The 22,955-nt window shown below is 34.6% G+C and overlaps 1 protein-coding gene, 1 long non-coding RNA gene and 1 other non-coding gene across 4 annotated transcripts; 2 read left to right on the forward strand and 1 right to left on the reverse strand.

The window, feature by feature from the left end:
• The first annotated feature begins 1,534 nt into the window (after positions 1 to 1,534).
• On the forward strand, positions 1,535 to 6,904 carry LOC132043152 (bidirectional sugar transporter SWEET1-like). Of its 2 annotated transcripts, XM_059433644.1 has the most exons (9): positions 1,535 to 1,988; positions 2,114 to 2,150; positions 2,519 to 2,614; positions 3,388 to 3,667; positions 4,707 to 4,826; positions 4,954 to 6,097; positions 6,197 to 6,285; positions 6,379 to 6,469; positions 6,654 to 6,900. In XM_059433644.1, exons 1-6 carry the CDS (start codon positions 1,943 to 1,945, stop codon positions 5,152 to 5,154), a joined length of 780 nt encoding a protein of 259 aa, XP_059289627.1. In that variant the 5' UTR covers positions 1,535 to 1,942; the 3' UTR covers positions 5,155 to 6,097; positions 6,197 to 6,285; positions 6,379 to 6,469; positions 6,654 to 6,900. The 2 variants fall into 2 exon arrangements, with proteins under 2 accessions (XP_059289627.1, XP_059289626.1); XM_059433643.1 differs by having other exon boundaries at positions 4,954 to 6,285; positions 6,654 to 6,904.
• On the reverse strand, positions 5,516 to 5,588 carry TRNAK-CUU (transfer RNA lysine (anticodon CUU)). The gene has a single exon. It is a non-coding gene; the product is annotated as a tRNA-Lys (tRNA).
• Positions 6,905 to 6,971: 67 nt separating the features above from the next.
• Positions 6,972 to 7,687, forward strand: LOC132043154 (uncharacterized). The gene is made up of 4 exons (XR_009411685.1): positions 6,972 to 7,043; positions 7,189 to 7,259; positions 7,332 to 7,424; positions 7,529 to 7,687. It is a non-coding gene; the product is annotated as an uncharacterized LOC132043154 (long non-coding RNA).
• The last annotated feature ends 15,268 nt before the right edge of the window (positions 7,688 to 22,955 follow it).

Here is a 22,955-nt window from a genome sequence, read left to right on the forward strand (position 1 = left end):
TTCTCTGTATTTTTTATGTTATAAACGAAAACAATATACTTGTTAATTTTAAAATCTCAATTGATTTCGATACCTCATTAATTAGAAATTGAAAAGATTAATAAATTTCTAATAAATTCATAACTAGTTGTACCCTACCGATAAAGAATTAAAATTTAAGGAACGTATGCATTGAAAATTAATTGAGAATTTAAATAATTCAAGTTTGACACAAGAATTCTACAATTGTATTGTTTTGTAAATTTCAGTCTCTTAGTGATAAACGCTTGAATTGACGAAGAATTTTGTCCACATTAGTAGCAAAAGGTAATTTAATAGCTTTCACTTGAAGGTTGTCTAAGAGTTTAACAGTGGACTCTTCTATCTCACCCCAAAATATTACATAATATTTGAGTTGACTGTTATAGAGAGGTAATTTTACAAAGAGTGTACCGCTATAATGAATGTCACTGCTATTATATGTAAAATGTTGTTATAGAGAAGTAAAATATAACATGAAAAATCGGTTCCGGAAAAAATCAAGTCATTATAGTGAAATGGTGCTATAACGAATGGCAATTATAGAGAGGTTTCACTATATCAACCAAACAGAATCAACATACAAACAAAATAAAAAGTTTCAATTAAATAAAGCAACATAGACAATCAGAATTAGTAAATACTTACTCACATCTGGTGTTTACACCAAATCAATGCAATAAATAACTTGCACCAAAATTGGTTTTAGTTAAATAAACCAATGTTTACACCACACCCTGGTGTTTACACCAAAAAATTATATGACCTCACATCCATCTTCATTTACAACGTTAACATCCACATCTCTTTATTCATGAAGAAATTCTTTGTAAAAGTTGAAACATTTTATTTTCTTAAAACACCTCATAAACTTTTTGTCAGAAATGAATAACTAATTAACTATTGAATAGGAAAATTAAAGCTATGTCTAGTCAAGCGGCCAAAATTTATCTAAAGTATTTTTTTATTAAAAGTGCTTTGGTAGATTGGTATGTATTTGGCAAAATAATTTGTAAAGCAATTTTGTTACATGTTTATGTTTTACCAATATTTTTAAAAAAGTACTTTGAAATGCCTAATTACGAAAAAGAAAATTACTACTACTAACTAATTCGGTAAGAATGATTTCTTATATGGGCAATCTTGTCCAATAAGCATTGGGGAAATATCTTGTTCTATTAAAAATCTAAAATCACTTATCTTTTAGAGATGCTACGTTTTTCACCCTCTGCTTAAATAAGTCGATCCCTACTCAAATAGCACTCATGTCTCCATTAAAAACATAAGTCTATTCCTACTCAAAAAGCACTCATTTCTCCATTAAAAACTTGATCAGACACCTAAAATAAGTGTTTTTTAAAAGTAAAAATAAAAACATGTTAGGCCGTTCAAAAGTTTAGTCAAACAGTCTATCAAATTCGTAGAGAATTCAGTTAAGCAGCTTCTTTAGTTACGTTTAGATCCGGAAAATTTGCTGAGTTTTATTCCCCACGTTTGTCTGTTAGATCCACTTAACTGACCTTGCTTATGCTTCTCCATCTCTCTCTCTCTATAAATACGTTATAACGTAATTGCATGAGAATACTTTCATCTTCACTTTTCTTCAACTCTATTACTATTCTTCACTTTTAGTAATTATTTCGAGTTTAGTGCTCTACTCGTTTTCTTTTTTTCGTTGTCTACTTTTACAGTGGTATGATCGCGATGACATCTTTATAAGCCCATGCAAGGTCCTCTACTTTTGAATAATTATTGGTCAGGTTACCCTTTTGAGTACTCCAAATTCTTGGATTGTTTAATTATTAATTTTGATTAAAATAATATTCAAAGCACATCGAGTCCTCTATTTATAGAATTCTAGAGATAGTCGGATATTCCTGCAGAGAAGTCTTGCACTGAAGAGCTAGCTCTAGTAGAACACAACATGGGTGGTCTTGTGCACATTATACAATTTGTTTTTGGGATTTTAGGTGGGTTAATAAATTTGGCTCTTAATTCATTTCCACATTTTATTTCCTTTTATATTTTCTTTCTTTAAATAAATTTCTGGTTGAGTTTTCCTTCTTATTGCTTCTTTTTTTCTGCTAATTAACAGGAAATGCCGCCACTCTCTTCCTCTTCTTGGTACCAACGTAAGCATAATTCTCAAGAACTATTCTCAGATTATTCTACTTTTTTGTGAAAAAAAAAAAAAAAAAACGGGGGGGGGGGGGCGTCTTCTTGTAAAGAGAGTCATGCTCGTTTAGTGACTCGGAGTTAAAAATTCTAATAAGGGGATTCAAAAAAAAATTCTTATGCCAAGGGGATTCTAATATAAAGGAAAAAAAAATCATTTTTCCCTATTTACATAGTATAATTTTTCAACTATTGACCTCCTTTGCTCCCCTCTGCTTTTGCTCAGTTCGTTCAAATGATAATTTATATTCAGACTTTAAGGTATATGTAGTGACATCATAATAATTTTTATTTCAATGTGTTTTCGTTTAATTGAATATATTAGGTTCACATTCAAGAGGATCATCAAGAACAAATCGACTGAACAGTTCTCTGGCATACCTTACGTCATGACATTTCTCAACTGCTTGCTTTCTGCATGGTAACTATCTATACCCAAATAAAAATAATTAAAACGTGTTTTTCCATTGAGTTATTGAAGTGCCTCTTTACCAAACTTATGTTGTAATGATACTAAATATTTGGCGCATTTTAGGGTGAAAATGCTCATCCACGCAGATTCACATGATATGGACTTAATTGGTTAAACCTCTAAGGACTAACTACAAATATATTTTTAATTAGTATTCTTACACTTTGTTTGGATGGCTGTTATATATTGTTTCATAATGTATCGTACCGTAGTGTATAATGTGTTGTATTGTATCTTATTGTAGTATTGTTTTGATTAACACAACATTTAGATAGATTGTATCGTTTCTGATCGTTACATAATCTCACACATCGGCGATTTAAAGGATAAGCCTATAAAAAAAGAGTAGGGTGCCGGATAGAGTTACCATAAAAAGGTAGGGTATAAAATAGAATTATTAGATAATACAAATGAGAAGGAAAAAAAAGATAGGGTAACGACGCTATAACACCAAATTGGTCGTTAAATAAAATGGGACTTTTCATCGTTACGTAACGATGGATCTAACGATACAATACATTAAAATTTAAGTAACAATCAAAACAAATTTAAACTAACAACACAGTACGATACAATAGGTAACAACTCATCCAAACAAGCTGTTAGTGTACTCTTCATGACATCTTCATTTATACAAATCTTGAATTAAATCGCATCTGATCATAATTGTCTCGAATTGTTTGGTCATAATAGACTGACAAACTTATTGATTTAATTCATAGGTACGGTCTGCCTTTTATAACATCGGGCAATATTCTAGTAGCAACAATAAATGGGGCTGGAGCGTCAATTGAGTTGGTTTACGTGCTCATATTTTTCTTATATGCGCCCAATAAACAAAAGGGAAAAATCTTAGCAATGTTCTTTTTAGTCCTCTTGGCTTTTGCTGGTGCAGCACTTGTATCTGTGCTTGCTTTTCATGGGAAAAACAGGAAGTTATTCTGTGGTACTGTTGCCACCATCTTCTCCATTGTTATGTATGCATCTCCCATGTCTATCATTGTGAGCTCTTCAAACTTCTTATCATCGCTTTTTCAATTTTTATAATTAGTGGTTATACTATATGCTTTTAGAAAAGCAAAAAGACGTAAGTCTATGGTTTCTTCTGTTTCAATTTATGTGTTTATATCACATTTCTATATTGAGTAAGTTCTTAATTTTAATATTCTTATTTTACCCTTAATGACACTCCACATAAACTGTTTCAACCACAAAAATTTTCGACAGATACTTTTGGTATATATATCACAATAATAAAGTTTCCTTTTATTTTTTTAGGGATCTTTATACAAATAGCCGGCCGGATTAAATATTTTCTTTTCCTAGCTGCTATACATAAATTATAAACTGAATATACATGGTTATACACATATTATATGTGGGTTATGTATATATTATACATCTACGGACTATATCTAGTTTAAGCGGTTGGGTGGGCCAGTGGCTTCTTAGGTTAATTCTTTGTTATTCACCTTTTTAGTTTAAGATCATAAAATTTCAAAAGTTTTCAGTATGTTTTTTAAACTATGTCTCCAATTAAATTAAGACGTCTAAAATGAAATTTAGGAAGGGAGTAGGAATAGTTCACAACTTTCAATAATAACATATCCTACCTACTCATTGCAAGGTGTATTCAAGATTTATATTTGGCAGATTTAATATTTATGCTCTCGCTACTTGAATTATAATATTACATTACATCTTTGCAATTACGAGTTCACAACTTAATATTCTCGAAATTTTAGTGATTTATTACATGATATATATATGATAAAGGATGAAAGTTTAGCCATGTCCGGGGTGTGGTTAAAGAAGAGAGTTGTTAAGAACAAAGGTTAAGAGAAGGAGATGAACAGTGTAACAAGGATTCTGACTGGACAGAGTCCAGATTAAAAAAAGAAAAAAAGGAAGATCAATAGAAACTTAGATATATCACTACATGATAGATATATACACACGCACACAATAGTTATGCTTTGTGAAAAAAATTATTGGGTTCAATTGATACCATTGGATACTCAAGGCAAGTTTATTTGTGCAGAGACTAGTAATCAGGACAAAGAGCGTGGAGTTCATGCCATTCTTCCTGTCATTTGCCGTTGTCATATCTTGCTCCTGCTGGTTTATCTATGCCATGCTAGGAATGGACCCATTTATTGGCGTAAGTACCGCTACCATCTCTCCTATATAGTCATCTGTTCAAATACTGAAATAGATCTACCAAGCATTAATATGTGGGGCACTTATGAATTAGTATTAATGAAATTAATACGTTTGTACGATTGCAGACTTCAACAGGTGTTGGCTTGGGCTTAGGAATAGTGCAGCTGATCTTATATTTCATTTACTGTGACAAGAAAGTTTTAAACAAGACTTCTGCTGATGTGCCCCTTGAGATGGGCAACGGCCATAGCAATAATGTTAGGTGTTGCCAGGATTATGAGAAGCAATCAAATTATCATAACCAATTGAACCATGAGCTAGTTTAGACGAGTTACAGGATCAAGTTCGTGGCAGCTCAAAACTCGTGATATATTTTTGTTCAGAATCTGTTTCTTTAGATTCTAAAATCATTCTGATATGTATAATCATATAAGCATGTCGGGAATGGTGGAATATATGTATAATCATATAAGCATGTCGGGAATGGTGGAATATCTCCAAATGTTTAAAGAAATAAGTATATGATTAAATATAAGCAGATTAATTGATGTTCACAATATGGCACGAAGCTTGAGTACCGCGTCCTAGTGCGTCTTGGTGTTTTCTTTTCTTTTTTCTTTCTTTTATGTCTTCACTTTCAATCATCAGCGGAAAAATGGTGAAATGGTGAAAAGAGTGAAAGACTAACGCCCACCGTGGGGCTCGAACCCACGACCACAAGGTTAAGAGCCTTGCGCTCTACCAACTGAGCTAGACGGGCTGCTTGTGACGATATACGAGCCTTTCCACGGGAAGTCGGTTAGGTAAAACTATTGGTAGCTTCAACACTCATTGAAATCAAATAAAATAGCAGATTGATGAGCATATAGTGACATTAAAGAAAAATCAAAATATGACTAAATATTTATTATTAAACATTTTAATTAAAATATCAATCTTTACTCATCACTCAATTTTATCTTTTCTCTATTCTTCAACTGTAACATTATCTATTATTCTTGTTATATTTTAAGGTTGATACTAAATGGGAAAAGAAAAATCAGCTCAACAAATTCAATATTGAACAATGACTTTATTTAGCTTTGACTATGTTTATTTTTTTCTGGTCTCTATTTCTGCAGTTGGGAAATGGTCGTGAAGCCAACCAAAAAAACGCCTTTCAATATAGAGCACCGAAATTGATCTTGTTTCTATATTGACATTAGGATTGGAATACATTTTCTTCCCACTGTTAATATCACAAGATCCCATTCTCACCATATGCTCCACGTGTGTTACGATGATATTGTTTTGTCAAAACTTTTGCTTCAAATGGTATTTAGCTATAAGTAACACCATGACATATATTAGTTGTTTTCTTCTCTCCAGGTAGGAAGCACAGAGGCTTATAACTAATATCAATATTCTAAGCCAAAAATGTTGTGTTCTTTAAACTGCAACGTGGCTCCGAGTATGAGGTACTTGTGCTGATAGATTCACATAATTGGATAAATTACACCACTGATTTGACAATCATGCCATTTGAAAGTTTTTGATTCACCAAATTTCAGGAGGCTGGCGCTTGGTGGGCTGCAAACTCAGGAGCAGTGACAAGAGAAAGCTAAAGAGGTGGTTTTTCATTGACAAAAATAAAAAGATTAGGTACTCCAATTCAACTAGTAATATTCAGAGTTCAATTACATTGTGAAGTAAAAATCAGTCAAATTCTTAGAGATCAAAATGAACTTGAATTCTGCGAAAGCTTCTTCTGTTCTAAGGAATCCTTCACTGATAAACAAGTCTAGATTTCGGATTCATTCTAGTTTATTGCCTTATTCTCACTCAGGGCCTTCAATCTCCACTAGTGATCTAATGATTCCGAGAAAAAAGCCAGGGAGGCTGGACGACGTTCGTTCTAACAGTTGGCTTGATGCAATGAAGTCTTCTTCACCTCCTAGTAAGAAGGTTCAAAAGGAAGCAGACATCGAGGATTATATTGATGATGCTAAAGTTATTTACTCTTCTTGGATGGTATGTTAGATATTTTCATTGTTTTCCCAAATTTTTCACACTTCTCTATCTGCCTAGACAGAGTGAACGTTGATATGAGCGTCTCTCTTCCTGATGTTTGTGCGCGGTTCATGCTCCTTTTTTGCTTGTAAATAGGTTTTAGAGGTCCGTCCTGTAATAGACTGGGACAAAGGAAAAGCAGTTGAGTTTTTGCTTGAATCACTGGGTATGTTACTGGTGATTTATTTTGATTTGATCTCCTTCTCCTCACTAGGTATAAAGTAGAAAATATTTTTATAACTGGTGAAGTCAAGAACTTTTAGAATGAATAGTTCTATCCATTCTTTTCAAATATATGCATATTTATGCAGGTTTTCGAAATATCCATGATGTGCTCCCTAATTATATTGGAGATGACAGAACAGATGAAGATGCATTCAAGGTAATTAATACACAACAGAATCTCATGTCACTACCATTTCTTCTGAAATTAAAGAGTATATTTTAAATCCAGGTCTTGAGGGAGAGATATCAAGGTTACGGAATTCTTGTTTCGACTAGCCCAAAAGAGAGTAATGCTATCTTCTCTCTCAGGGATACTTCAGAGGTTGGGAATATGACATCTAGCCAAAATTTTGTTGTTCATGTCAAATTTCTCTATGATAAAAATGTAAAGTAAAATGGTCCTTCGTGATGTGAAATCATATGCAGGCTAAAGAATTCTTGGAATTTCTTGCACAAACGACGGAAAACCAAGAAATATAAAATGAGAAGGAGGGGCAGGGGAGCAGGAGGGATAGTATAGATAAGAAACATTACATTATGTTTCTACAATTTTATAAATAAGTTGAAGCAATCTCTTTATCATTCTACCAATATTTCTCTTGCAAGTGCAAGAATTTTGTTTTCATTTTTTGTAATTCCTTTTCTTGGATTTTCATATATTACCTATGGGTAGAAGCGGGTAGTGCTGAAATTTGAAAAGAAGGCCCTTCTTCCCTGAGTGATTGTGATGGTCAGTGTACTTGGGATCAGACGTTTCAGATGTTCTGTCATTTCCCATTACTGAATACACACACACAAAAACAATTTGTTATCTTCTTTTTTTCTTTAATTGCGTTTTTGTAGAGATGAGAAAAACAAATAGGATTAGTACTATATAATGCTAAACACTCTTTTGTTTTAACGCTTCAACACAGCCGTGTTGTGAATGGGAGCCTTTTGAGCAACGATAAAGTTATTTTTGATGATCACGGATTTGAGCCATGGAATCAATCACTAATATTTGTATCTGGTTAAGCTACCTACATCATATCTGACTCCTCGATACGGCCCTTCCTATGTAAACACGAAATGCTTCATAACACCAAGTTGCCCTTTAAGTCATGTTGTGTTGTCTACGGCGAACTTTCAGATCTAGGCAACGACAATATCTTCTAAAAGTTTCCGTTTATTTGTAGCATACCGAACAGCATACCGAACAAACATCATCAGTAGTATATATGCAACCTATTGAAGTACGGATCTTATAAAAGAAGTTTGGTCTTGTCAAGCCACGACTTCAGTCAAAAATGTCTGAAGTTTGTCCTTGTCAAATCCATAATTTCAGTCAACAATGTCTGAAGTTGGCCTTGTCAACCCGTACCAAACTTCAGGCAAAGTTGTCCGAAGTTTTGACTTCACAAGGCCACACTTCCGGCAAAAGTCCGAAGTTTAACAAACTTGAGAGACAAGTCTTTGCAACTTCAATCATCTGCTTCTGAAGTGGTATATTTGCAAAAAATCAAAATTCCGCATACACATAAATTGCGGCCACAAATTGACTATTTGTGCACTTCGCCCTGATTAAGAGCCCGTTTGGCTTAGCTTATAAGTTGTTGAAAATAGCTTATAAGCTGTTTTCAACTTTTTTAAGTGTTTGGCTGGCCAGCTTATAAGCCATTTTGTGCTTAAAATAAGTCTTTGGCTTATAAACTGTTTTTTTAAGCTAAGCCAAATGGATCCTAATTGCCCGACTTTAAATCTATTAAGTTAAGCAAATAGTTGTGATAGGCCCAAGATTGTTGCTCAACTGTTACTGAGCTACTATTGCGTGCATTCAAAAGTCCAGTCTTCAGTTTAACAGATTTAAAATAAATAATGGTTTGTCCGAGATTTTGGTGCTAACGAAGACCAAAATTTCTGTTGCTTCTGACCTCTGTTCCCATGCACTTAACTAATTACTCCCTCGTCCCAAAAAGATTGTACTCTTTTGACTTGGCACAAAGTTTAAGAAATAAAGGAAGATTTTTGAAATGTGTAGTCCAAACAAGCCTTAGATAGTGGCTGTAAATCATCTCATAAAGTTAAATTGTTTATAAATATAGAAAGAAGATAATATTTTTGGAACAGACTAAAAAGGAAAGGAGGACAATATTTTTGGGACAGAGGAAGTACTACTGTAAAAACTGTTTTTTAATGTCTTCTGTTAAAACTATTATCTTGGAAACATAGTGTTACATCCCGCATTCTCGTGCGTTGAATTGCATCATAGGTTAGTCACATAAGCTCAAAGGATAGGGTTATGTTTGAAGTTATAAGCGTTTATGTTATGTTCAACAAGTGATAAGTAAGTGCCGCGAAGGTTGGAGGTTAAACGAATCGGGAAAAAAATAAAATAAGTTTCGCTGAGTTTGGGATGTTGAATAAGTTATACAGACTGTATGGAGTTTTGGACATATCCAAGTATGCAAATAAAGAGATCGATGTATAAAAGTTTTAGGTCTCGAAATAATTTCCGCGGATGAACAGTAACTGCTACAGTAAGTCGGTGAACAGTACTGCTACAGTGACTTCGGAGCAGCTATATAAAAGGGGGAGACCCCTCATTTTCAGCCAAGGATCACCCAAAAAAACATCCCAAATATTCCAGAAAATTCCCCAACCTTCCACCACCCACTTTTTAGCCTAAACCAGGTATAATTCCCAAATCCCGGTCCAGACAGCGTATAGTTACGACTACAAAATTGTGTATTGAGGCGTTGTGGCTTAAGTTCAAGGTGAAGGAGTGAAGATATAGCATTATTATCAAGGGAAAGGTATGAATCTCTTTCTATTTGTGTTAATATCGATTTATTTACGGAGAAGGGGCTGTAAAATCATTATAAACTGGCTGTGTGGTGGAAATATGGGACGAACACCATATGGGTTGTTCTATGGAATACGTTGATATGGGAAATGATGTTTTTGTTGTTGGTATCGTTATTGTTATTGTTGGTTGTTGAATTGAGAATTCGGGCTAGGCATATAAACAGGGGAAATGCTGCCCGATTTTCGACAGAATATAAAATAGTGTAGTTTGAAACTTGGTACAAGTGTGTGATAAAGAGGCTAACGTTAGTGTGAATCCTCTTAAATGTAGACTCGCGAATTCGGATGAATAAGTGTGGATAACTGGAGGTTGAACAGGTATGTTAAGGCTAGTCCCTTTCTTCTGAAGGCATGATTCCTTTCTTATGAATCCAACAGATGTTTTCCAAATGTCCCATGATCCCTTTATGTGAATCCATAACTGTTTTTCAAGAATATTCTTATTCTCAAAAGCTAGAAATTCATGATTCATAGAGTTCATGATTCAAAGGCATGACTTCTTTCTTGATAATCCATAAATATTTTCCAAAATGTCCCTATTTTCCGAGTTAAAGATTTATGATTCTATAAGCTTTTATGACAACAACAACGGACATGTTTTCACAATATGAATGACGATGTTAAAGATGAGAATGTTTCTATGATGATTATGATGATGATGATTTTAATTCTAGAAATTTCAAAGCTCATGATTTTAATACTATTATGAGATTATTGAGATTATTTCATGATTTTCTCAATTTTATTCATTGTTGTTGATCTCACGTTATAATAATTGTTCCTTCAAGGTGGGATAAATGATGATGATTGATCCATAATATAATCGGAGGCTACCGACCTTACGTCACTCCGATATAGTTGTGGCTTTTGATTGGGCTCTCATGCATGCTTTATATATATATATATGTATTTTCTCACACCGTGCCGCGCTATAGTCGGCGGGCATACGTAGATGTGCACACCATGCGTGGGCATGTTATGATATTGCCCCGGACGCGGGAGGCCCGGACGCGGGCTAATGATGATAATACCGAGCCTTAATGGCCGGGCATGATACTATATATATGACACCGAGCCTTAATGGCCGGGCATGGTACTATGTATATGTATAGAAATATTTTTTTTAAAGACTAAGCATGCATGACATCCGCCTTATGAGGCATCCAGATGTACAGGTTATCTCTCTTATTCCATGTTACCTTCCATATCTATATTATGTTGTTATTCATGCCTTACATACTCAGTACATTATTCGTACTGACGTCCCTTCTTGTGGACGCTGCGTTTCATGCCACGCAGGTGTATACAGATGAGTAGGGGATGTTAGTAGAAGATGTTCCAGCTGGATTGGCGAGCTCCATTTCCTTCCGGAGTGCTGCCGAGCCAGAGTATCTATGTTATGGTATCTTGATTTATGTTAGAGACTTTGCAGACAGAGTCACGTATATAACATGTCAATCTTGTAAGCGGCTCTGTAAGCCGATGTATCATTATGCATTATGTTACAAATTTCATATGATTACAGATTTTACTTGATTTGAGAAAGACGAAAAGCATGTTTTTTTTTAAAAGCTTACATTATGCACTCATTTCATGATTTAAAAGTCCAGTAAGACTAAGAGTATCACGAGAACCAGCGGGTTCGCTCGGTCTTAAGTAAGGGTCGGGTGCCCATCATGCCCTATCAAGTTGGGGTGTGACACATAGAATGGTATGTCTCTTCCATCCTTTATATTGCATTTGCACAATTTTTATTACAAAGAGTTATTTGCAGTCTGCACTCTCTTAAATATTAATGCATGTAAAAGTCATTTTTTTGATTTGTATTATGCAATTTTTTTTTTTTTTTTGAATTGTTACTTAAATGTATTGCTTCTTTACAAATTATCATAAACCAAATAATTTGTAGAAAAAAAATGAAAGCAAGATAAGTCGAGTCTAAGTAGGGCGGGCCAATAAATAGAGAAAAATAATATATGAAACTCCATCATTGGAAAATTACATTGTGTAGATAGGTAATATTTTTATCTACATATAATATGTTGAATCCCTTTAATTTCTTCGTATGTTTACTTTTTCATAGTTTGACACCCTTGATAAAAGTTTTAGTTCCGCCACTGATCGCAGGACAATCATTTTGGGAGACGCTGCTCTCGATGTTGTGGGTTCAAAACTAAGTGATAGCAGATCTCTCTAGTACAGTAGCTAGGTTGTAAGCGATCTATCTCTGATCACCTTTTCATTTTAATTTATGCGAATCTATTTTCTTTTTAATCAGTCATAAAACGAATGAACTAATTAAATATAAGAAAAACTCTTTAATTTTAGAATTTCAATATTACCCTCGCCATTATTACTTTTGAAAGCTGACATAGAGCCCACTAGTTTTAAAGTAAACAATCTGTGATATTTTATTAGGTAATGAAGAATGTTTAGAAGTTGTGTACAATGTGTCAGATCCCTTTCATGTTTATCATAACTATTCTCTATTTCTATATTGCCCTTCTTTTGGGTGGTCTTTAACTTTTGCTCCTTAAGTCGGTGGTCTTTAGTTTTTACCCTTTGCCTAAAATTCATGGGTTACAGGTTCGAATTTCTGTTCAGTTAAAAATTTAAAAAAAATTCGCAAGGCAAAGTTTGAATTTCGCTCTGCTCCCTCCGGTAGATTTTTAGTTATGCTTAACTAAAATTCTACCGGAGAGGGCAGCTTTTTCCTTGAGGCATATATTTTATTTTATTTTACTTTTCAAGGTGAACTTTTAGTTATGCCTTAAGGAAAAGTTCCGCCTTATAGGGCATACTTTTAGTTATGCCTTAACTAAAAGTGTGCCCCATAAGACATAACTAAAAGTCTGCCCCATAAGGCATAACTAAACTATGTGCCTTATGGGGCAGACTTTTAGTTATGTCCGGCATAACTTTAGTTTTTCCTTAATGCATCTATGCCGGATCCGGCATACATGCTCCCAGCCTTGCCTTGCGAAATTATTTTTTTCTTTTATGCCTGAGCGGGGGTTTGAACCCAGAACCTCAGGTATTCGCCCACCTTTTCAAGTGAAGGGCAAAACTTAAAGACCACAAATATGAAGGACAAAATTTAAAGACCACAAATATGAGGGGAAAAAATTAAAGACCACCCCAAAATAAGGGCAATCCGCGCAAAAAAATGTTTCTCTTTACTATTCAGTGGGCCCATTAAGGGTATTCTTGACACTTGGTGTATATTTAGGTGATTTGGAAAAGTTACAATTTTGTTAGGACCCATTTAGTAGGCGTTATTTGGACATGCGATTTTATGTCATGATTTGAAATCATGTGATGAAATCAGCGTTTGAACATGTGATTTCATCTCATGAGATGAAATCCCAAATCATCCAAAAAGGCATGATTTGGGATTTCAAATCATGATTTCAAAATTTTTAAATGTAAAACTTGGCCCATAAGTTTATATTTGTAAAAAAAGACCCATAAATTGGTAGATATTTTTAACAATTACTCCCACCAACCATTTACCAACCTCATTAACTTCTACCAACCTTTATTTATGTTCTAACTTCTACCAATCTTTATTTATATTCTATCTGTTTCCAAACACATTAACAATGTTGGTTCGTCTTCTCGGTCATCTGATCGGGAAATGCATGCTCGGCGTGAAGAGATTTACCACGTGGGAGGATTATATTAAAGAGTAGTTACATTACTATTCATATTAAATTTTCCTTTTTATTGAAATAAAGTTTGATCAATTGATGTTGTATTTTTTAAAAAGGCCTTCTAGTAGCGTATTAATTTTATTATGAACTATGACTTGCTCATTTGCTAAGATTGTATAAGAATTGGGAAAGATTTGATAGTTTTCACAACTTGTGAGGTTTTTATATCTATAAGAAAAAATATAACTTAAGAAATCCAAATTGCATGTCCAAACATTATTTCATCTCATGGTTTCAAATCACGTCCAAACGGCTTCTTAGATATGATTTGAAATCATGATATGAAATCAGGTTGATTGGAAGTTGAAACTTTATTTGGACATGCAATTTGGATTTCTTATGTTGTATGTTTTTTTCATAAACCTGAAAACCTACAAGTTGGGAAAACTATCAAAACTTCCTCAATTCTTATACAATCTTACCAAATGAGCTAACCATATTTCATAACAAAGTGAATACACTCCCAAAAGGTCTTTCTAAAAAATACAACATCTAGTGATAAAACTTTAAATCAATAAAAAGGAAAACTGAATATGAGTTGTAGTGTTACTATTCTTTAACACTCACTCCGTCCATTTTTACTTGTCTTGTATACTAAAAATAGTTGTCCATTTTTACTTGCCCAGTTTGAAAAATCAGGAGATAATTTACCATTTCACACCTACTTTACCCTTATTATTAATTACTGATTTGACAAGCTAAGTTCAAGAAATTCTTAGTGGCTGCACAACTTTAAAGTATGTTTTATTGATTTCAATCATTAGGTTACTTAGCAATAACTACGGGTAGTATAGTAAAATGGCTATTCTATTTTTGGCTCCTTAGTAGGCGTGTCAAGTCAATACGTGACGAATAAAAATGGATGGATGGAGTATAACCCTCCCATATGGTACGGGCAATCTTTTCAAGTCGAGCATGCATTTTCGATCAATTCGGCATGTATCTCTTATTAATAGCAGGCAAAACACCAGCAGAGGATCCCATAGGGGATTTATAGAAATTCATAATCTTCACCTTAATCTTCCCAGCATCAGTAAGGACAATGCCATTCAGAGCTGTAAGTTCAGAATTTGTTTTTTTGTGAGTCCTTTCCTTCAAGATAGCAGAGAAATACTTAGTATTAGAGTCCCCTAAAATGAACCCTGGACTTCTGTTGGAAGACACTATCCTCAATAAGGGACCAATGTTCTAAATTCTGCAGCAGAATTTTCTCTATCTCAAGCATTGAATCAGAGTAGAAAGAAGCAAGGTTTCACTGGACTGCAGCAAGCTCTACCCTGGCCATCTCTATCCTTTCGCTAATACCTCACCTCTGAACTCCACTTTGTTTAGTTGCTTGAGCTGGGGTTGCAAGGCTTTTAATTGTTCCAGACAGTTTGCGTGTACCCTTAGTACCAGGCTGCTTCCAAGTGCCAATAAGAAGTGGCATAAAGGAAACATGCTCTGCACAAACATTGAAGAATCTAAAAGGTGTCTTGCCCTTCCAAGTGAAAGAGAACAAAGATAGCATCATAGGGGTATTATTATTATTATTATTAATATCTCCTCACTAATTATTACTTTTATCTTTATTGCTAATAATTACCAATATTCTACACTTCTAATATATTGGGGTTATCGTTAGGATTACTAGTAATATTATCACACTATAGTGAATTATACGATAATTTGAAAATCACAAACTAATTTTACATTCTCATATTTTTTTGATAGACTTGTTAAAAGTTGACCAACATGATTATACATACATATATATATATATATATATATATGTATGTATATATATATATATATATGTATAAACATACATACATACTTTCTTAAGCAGCATGCACGCATACGTTAGCTTTCTTCCCTTACTTTTACTCTCGAAACACCGATACCCTGTGGACACAAATAATTAACCTTGCCAATAAAGAAAAGAAACAAAAAAAGGAAGCCAACTAAGTAAATGAAAATTTTAGAGAATACTATAATTGTGGATTGAAGAGGAACTATATTGTAAACATAAATAATCACATTCTTTAAAAATAAAAGGAAAAAGAAAGAGAAAAATTGAAATCATCTGTTAAAGAATTCTTCTATTCATGCAAGAACCCAAACCAAATGCTCTTTATCGTGTCAACTACAAATAGAGGATAATCAAGCTCAAAACAAATTTATTTGGATAGAAACCCCACTTTTAATGTGATTTTAAGACGTCGTAAACTTACACCTCAACTAATTGGGTGGTTATGAACATGAAAGATTGGAAGTTATGGATATTACTAATATCAAGTACGAGTAAAAGTTATGAAGATGAAGATGTGTGAGTTTTGGAGATAACTTTTAAAATAAATTAAATGAGAAAAAATATAAAAAGAAAAAAGATACCATTGACCTCCGCTAGCCAAATCAAAAAGCTTCCTCTCTTTGCTAATTGGATAATCTTCTGAGGGGGGCACATTCTCGTGGTCTTTCACCCTTACTATGTGCAAGCATTTATAATTCTATCAAAATCAAAGATACAAGTGAATCGAGGATCTAGGGTTTTCTTGTGATATTTTCATTGCTCCTTCACTTGTATCTTTGATTTTGACATGGTATCAGAGCAAGGCCCGCCTAATTCATTATTTCCGATGTTGGGCCCTATATTAAAATTTCTCACGCACCAAATGTCCAACTCTGGGCATGATGTGGGGTGTTAAAAGTCCTACATCGGTGGGTTAACGGGTACAGGGTCTCCTTATATGGACTTGGGCAATCCTCCCTTGATGAGATAACTTTTGGTGTTGACTTAGGCCCAAGATCTATTTGTTTACAAATCCTCTGTCCTTTCATTTATATAATATTCTTTGTTCCTAACATGAGATGTTATAATTCAAAAAAGCTCTAGTTTCTTGCTCAGCTTGAGCTAATAAAGCTTAACTTAAAGAAAATAATATATAACAAGTCATTGAATATTAGTCTATTATTTTTTTTCTTGTTGGGTCTTTCAGATTTGGAAGTATTTTCTCATAAGCAACTACAGGCAAGGATTTACGGTGTTGGCAATAATTTAAGTACACCTAGAGTCATTAAAGAATTGTAACTTGATCTTATTGAAAGAAGCGTGGTAAGGATTTCAAACATTGGGCTTGTTCCATTGAAGAAGACTGTGGGACTAGTGAGGAAATAACTTGAAGTTAGAGGAGTGGGATGTAAAATGTTAGTTAGTTACAGCTGTACAAAATCAGTTAGTTAGAGTAGTTAGAAGATATTTTTATATATACTCTGTACAGTTCATTTTTCATCAATACACATGAGATAATTCTCTCTCTAACTCTCATCTCTCTCAATCTTTCTCTTAAATGTCTTGTCTTCTCCATATTTGAATTCTCTCAACATAGTATCAGAGCATACGGTTTATTGTAGCTAGCTCAATGTTGGAAGAAGGAGATTGAAGAATTGAGAGTGCGATTTGAAGAACTGTATGTGTTCATGTGTTCGTTTTTTAACCTAGAAATTGGAAATTGTATTTCAACCTAAATTCAATTGAAAATTAAGATCGTAACTTCTTTCGAACCTAAATTCGTTCGAAATTACGGATTCTAGTGAGATTTGGTTGTTCGTACACTGTGACAACATTTCTAGCAACTTTTGTTCGAAACCTGGTGAATTCTGCAATATTCAATCACAGTTATGGCGATTGATGAAGGAAATACCAATACGAATGCTACTGGAGTCCATATTCAGAATCAGAACACTCAGAATGATCAATAATCTGAGCAAGTTCATCATAATCATCCGTTGTATATTCATTCTTCAGATACTCAAGGTTCGGTTCTAATTTCAATTTTACTTCAAGGTGCTGAGAATTATTCCCTATGGAGCAAATCTATTACACCAGTATTACAAGGCAAAAACAAATTAGGCTTTGTTCTAGGCACCTGTAAAAAGGAGATGTATGACCCCAGCTTATATGAAACATGGGACAGATGTAATGCTATAGTTTTGGGATAGATTATGAACACTGTGGCTAAGAACTTGTATAGTAAAGTGATTAATGGTGTTGATACTCATAAGGTTGTGGGAAGATCTTAGAGAGAGGTTTGATAAAGTAGATGCTTCTAGGGCATTTTGTCTCCATAAGGAGATTGCTACATTGACACAAGGAACTGCATCTGTGTCTGTATACATTTCTAGACTTAAGGAGCTATGGGATGAATTGCAAGCACTAATTCCTCCTCCCTGTTGCCCTTGTCCTGAGTCAAGAAATACATCGAACATTTCCAGTTATAGAGGTTATGGCAGTTTCTGATGGGCCTAAATGAAACTTATAATCATGCTATGAGCCAAGTACTGATGGCATATCCTTTTTCCACTATAAACCAAGCCTATGCTATGATTGTTAATGTGGAGAGTCAAAGAAGGATTGGACACAACCATGGTTCAGGACTGACTAATGATGTAGGTGATACTAATGCTCTTATGACTAACAGAGTTCAACATGTTGATCCTACTATTTGTATGTCCAACAGAGGTGGTCAAGGTGGCTATAACAATAGTTTCAGGGCTAGAACCAATAGCTCTGATAAGTCTCACCTTTATTGTGAGTTTTGTAAGTCTAAGGGTCATGTAAAGGACACTTGCTTCAAGCTGCATGGATATCCAGCTCATTTCAAATTCAAGAAGAAGGGAGCACCCTCAAACTCTTATGCTAATAATGCAATGAATTTTAAAGATCAGTATCATTCAAACTACTCCAATGCACCTGCTTTTACTCATGGCTCTAGCTCAAGTTCTTCAGTGCCAAATACACCTATGTCTTTTTTCACCCAGGAGCAATATTCTCAAATCCTGTATGCTTTCAAAGTAAAGGACCGAACTCGTCATGCAAGTTGAATTCCAAGATAGTTCATCGAGTGCAACACACCTGTGCACATCTATTACAAAGAAAAAGAGACCTATTTTGCTCTTTCTCCGTCTAAGTTAGTGAGTCTAATTTGGATAGTTGATCTTTTGGTGCATCTAATCATATGGTGCACAATATAAATCTACTCAAAAGGCTTAAGGTGTTGGATATGAAGAATAAGAATAAAGTAAGCTTACCAAATGGAAAGCAAGTAGACATAAGTCATAATGGTGATGCTTCTATTCTGCAGGATAAAACAATTCAGAATGTTCTGTATATACTAGAATTCAAATATAATTTGCTCTCAGTATCAAAAATCCAGGTCACTAGGCCGTCTTGTGGCATTTTTCCTTGATTTATGTGTCTTTTGGGACATCTCAAGTGCGAAGGTGCTAGGGATTGGTAGAGAGGATGATAGCCTCTACATCCTACAAGCAAATAAAGGTGGTCTGCCTAAGGAGAATCAAGTGCAGTATAATAATGCATCTTCCACTTCTGTATAACTATCTGATCATTTTACTTCTAATAATGTCAATATTAGTAGCATGATTACTGAGAATAAAATGTGTGATATTTCTATATGGCATAGGAGACTAGATCGTGCTCCACTCAAGGTATTAGCTCAGATTACTTTGTTACATAGTATGACACCTAAGGATCATCACTGTACTGTTTGTCCTATTGCAAAGCAATCAAGATTGTCATTTTCTACTAGTATAACTCAATCTAAATGTGTTTTTGATTTGGTACATGCTAATGTGTGGGGTCCTTACAGCGTACCAACTTATAATGGTAAGAGATAATTTTTTACTCTGGTTGATGACTACTGTAAATTCATTTGGATCTTTTTAATGACTACTAAAGCAGACATTATTGTTCTTCGTAGAGACTTTCTTCTTATGATAAGAACTCAGTTTGACTGTGGGGTTAAGTGCTTGAGAACTGACAATGAGACTGAGTTTCTCAATGAACAGGTTAGTTTTTTACTAAAGGATCACGGTACGCTCCATCAGATCTCTTAGTTTACACACCCCAGCAGAATGGGGTGGTGGAAAGAAGGCAAAAAACTATCTTAGATATGGCAAGAGCCTTGAGATTCCAAGCTCATGTGCCCTTGAAATTTTAGGGTTATTATGTTTCTACTGCTATTTACTTGCTCAATATGTTACCAAGTTCAGTTTTAGGTGGCTAGTCCCCTTATGGAAGACTGTTTCATACTCCTCCATCTCTAGATCACTTAAGAGTGTTTGGCAGTTTGTGTTATGCCTCTAAGTTCAAAAAGATAGACAAGTTTAGTCCAAGAGCAGTACCTTCTGTTCTCTTTGGTTATTCCTCTTGTTGATGTGAGAAAATCTTCTAGATCCACCAAAACTCCTGCCTGGATGGCTGACTATGTCATTCCCTCTAAAGCCATTACTTCTGCTCATTCTCTGGTCAATTTTGTGTCGACATCACATATCCCCTTAGCACAACGCATCTTTGACTGCTTTCTCTGCTATTATTGAACCAAGATCTTTTGCTAAGGCTACTAAGGATCCACTATGGACCAAAGCCATGGAAGCTGAACTTGCTGCTCTAGAAGATAATCATACATGGTCGCTAGTTGACTTACCGTCTGATAAACAACCCATTAGTTGTAAATTGGTGTTCAAAGTAAAGTATAAGTCCTCAGGAGAGGTGGAAAGATACAAGGCCAGTATCCAAGGGCTATAGCCAACAAGAGGGGTTAGACTATTCTGAGACCTTCTCACATGTATCTAAGATAGTGACTGTCAGGTTTATTGTTGCTTTAGCTGCTTCTTCTTCATGGTATGTGTTCCAGATGGATGTCTACAATGCCTTTCTTAAAGGTGACTTGGTGGAGGATATGTATATGCACATTCCTGATGGCTTTGCAAGCCGAGGGAGTCACAGAGGAAAGTGTGCAAACTTCACAAATCATTATATGGTCTCAAATAGGCTCCTAGACAATGGAATCTAACTGAAGCTCTAATAGATATGGGATTTGTGCAGTCTCATTATGATTATTCCTTATTCATCAAGGAGTGATGTAGTATTTTGATTGCTCGGTTTACGTACATGATCTCGCAGGACGGAAGCAATCTTAAACTAATTGAACAAGTGAGAAAATATCTTCAAACTAAGTTCAAAATGAAAGATTTGGGTGAATTGAAATACTTTCTAGGCATTGAACTTGCCAGGTCTGAAAAGGAAATTCATCTGTGTCGAAGGAAATATGCTCTTGAACTAGAAATGGGGTTGAATGATTGCAAGCCATCTGGTACACCACTTGAATTCAATCACAAGATTAATCCACTTGATTATGATACTCTGTTTCAACCTGAAGTAGCTGAATATGATACAATATTTTTTGATAAAAGTAGTTATCAGAGGATTGTTGGTAGACTATTATATTTGACCATGACCAGACCTGATCTTGTACTTGTGGTGCAAGTTCTTAGTCAGCATATGCATGCACCTAAGTCATCTCACATGGAAGCTGCTAAAAGGGTGGTTAGATACATCAAAGGAACTATTGGCCTTGGTTATTTTGCCCGCAGACTAGGTGATGGGGTTAAGTCACCGATATCGTGACTCCGATCGTGGGCTCGGTGTTGAAATAAGGAAGTCAGTTATAGGGTATGTGGTGAAATTCGTGATGAAATTTGGAGATGCTTTGATATCCTGGAAATCTAAGAAGCAACTGACAGTGTCCAAGAGCTCAGCAGAGGCTGAATTCAGGAGCATGGCCTCTATTGTGGCTGAAATAACTTGGTTAAATGGTTTGTTCAAGAAACTGGGCAGAAATTTGGTGTTACCAATAGCTCTATTTTGTGATAGCAAAGCTGCTATACAAATTGCAGCTCATCCCATCTTTCATGAGAGGACTAAACATATTGACATGGATTATCATTTTGTAAGGGAGAAAATTCAAGAAGGATTGATCCAGACTCAACACCTTGGAACCAAAGAACAACTAGCAGACCTGCTCACTAAAGCTCCATGCAAACCACAACATTAATATTTGGTATGCAAGCTGGGAATGAAGAACCTGTTTTCATCCATCAGCTTGAGTGGAGAGTGAAGATCGTGGGACTAGTAAGGAAATAACTTAAAGTTAGAGGAGTGGGATGTAAAATGTTAGTTAATTACAGCTATACAAAATCAGTTAGTTAGAGTATTTAGAAGATATTTTTATATATACTCTGTACAGTTCATTTTTCATCCATACACATATGAGATAATTCTCTCTCTAACTCTCACCTCTCTTAATCTTTCTCTTCAATGTCTTGTCTTCTCCATATCTGAATCCTCTCCACATCCATCCTGTGGAAATTTCCACCATCCTCAATCATTTTTGCATGGATTCACTTGACAAATACCTTCCTAACTCAGCGATATTTATTTTGTTTGGATCAACAAATTCGATACTTGAAGAAGACATCAAATATTAGAGATTGGGTTGGAAAAAAGTCAGCAAAGGTTCAAATGTGTACTAAAAGACACAGAAGAATGGCCTCGTTAAATTTTATTAGTTTTTTTTTTTTTTGTGCTTTACCATTAGTTTTAGAGTATAGAATGAAAACGGTCTACTTTTTCTATACATTAAGGACCATTTCTGTTCAGGAATATATATCAAGGACCAAAATAATCCAACCTCTATGCATTTCGGACCATTTTGGTCATTTTCTCTTATAGTGAACTTTTATCATAGTCCATCAGAAAGCGTGTAGTAAAAGTTTTTTGATCGAAACTGGTTTCTATGTTGTTTGTGTCCTCTGCAACATCCCTGACCCCTCCACCCCATTTTTTGTTGAAAAAAAAATTCTTATATCTCAAAAACAAGTGTCCAAATTAATTGTTTGAATAAAGTTGACTTACAATATAGTAACAGGCCTTTTCCTTCATGATAAGGCCATTAATTTTCTTTATTACCCATTAACTATTGTAACCGTGAGAAGCTCTTTATTCATTCAAATGGGTGTTAATTCTCATAATGGTTAGACCCTTGAATACTTATTCGTTGTACCGTTATCAGTTATCAAAAAGGCTATCAAATAGATTATTAGCTGTACTTTACTTTACACATACCCTTCCTCCAATATTAGAGTGTGTTGGATTTTTTCTTTAATCTTTGTTAGATTTTAGCTCCTAGTTTTATATTAGAAGATCTTGTTGAATCCGGGATAATACACCTATACCGGATGAAATATCCTTAAAGACAGTGTCTTGATTGACATGCCTCAAACTATGAGATTATTTAAGTATTTTCCATAAGATTTTCAGCATTTTTTTACCTGAGTAGTAAGTAGAAAATGAAGTCATAGTTATTAAGACATGCTTTCAAATGTACACAATATTCCCACATATTAATTAAAAAAAATGGCAAAATTTTGGATGTACAGTTCTAAAGTCTATAAAC

The sequence above is a fragment of the Lycium ferocissimum genome, unplaced genomic scaffold, assembly GCF_029784015.1.
Source record: "Lycium ferocissimum isolate CSIRO_LF1 unplaced genomic scaffold, AGI_CSIRO_Lferr_CH_V1 ctg215, whole genome shotgun sequence".
In the NCBI taxonomy this organism is placed as follows: Eukaryota; Viridiplantae; Streptophyta; class Magnoliopsida; order Solanales; family Solanaceae; genus Lycium; species Lycium ferocissimum.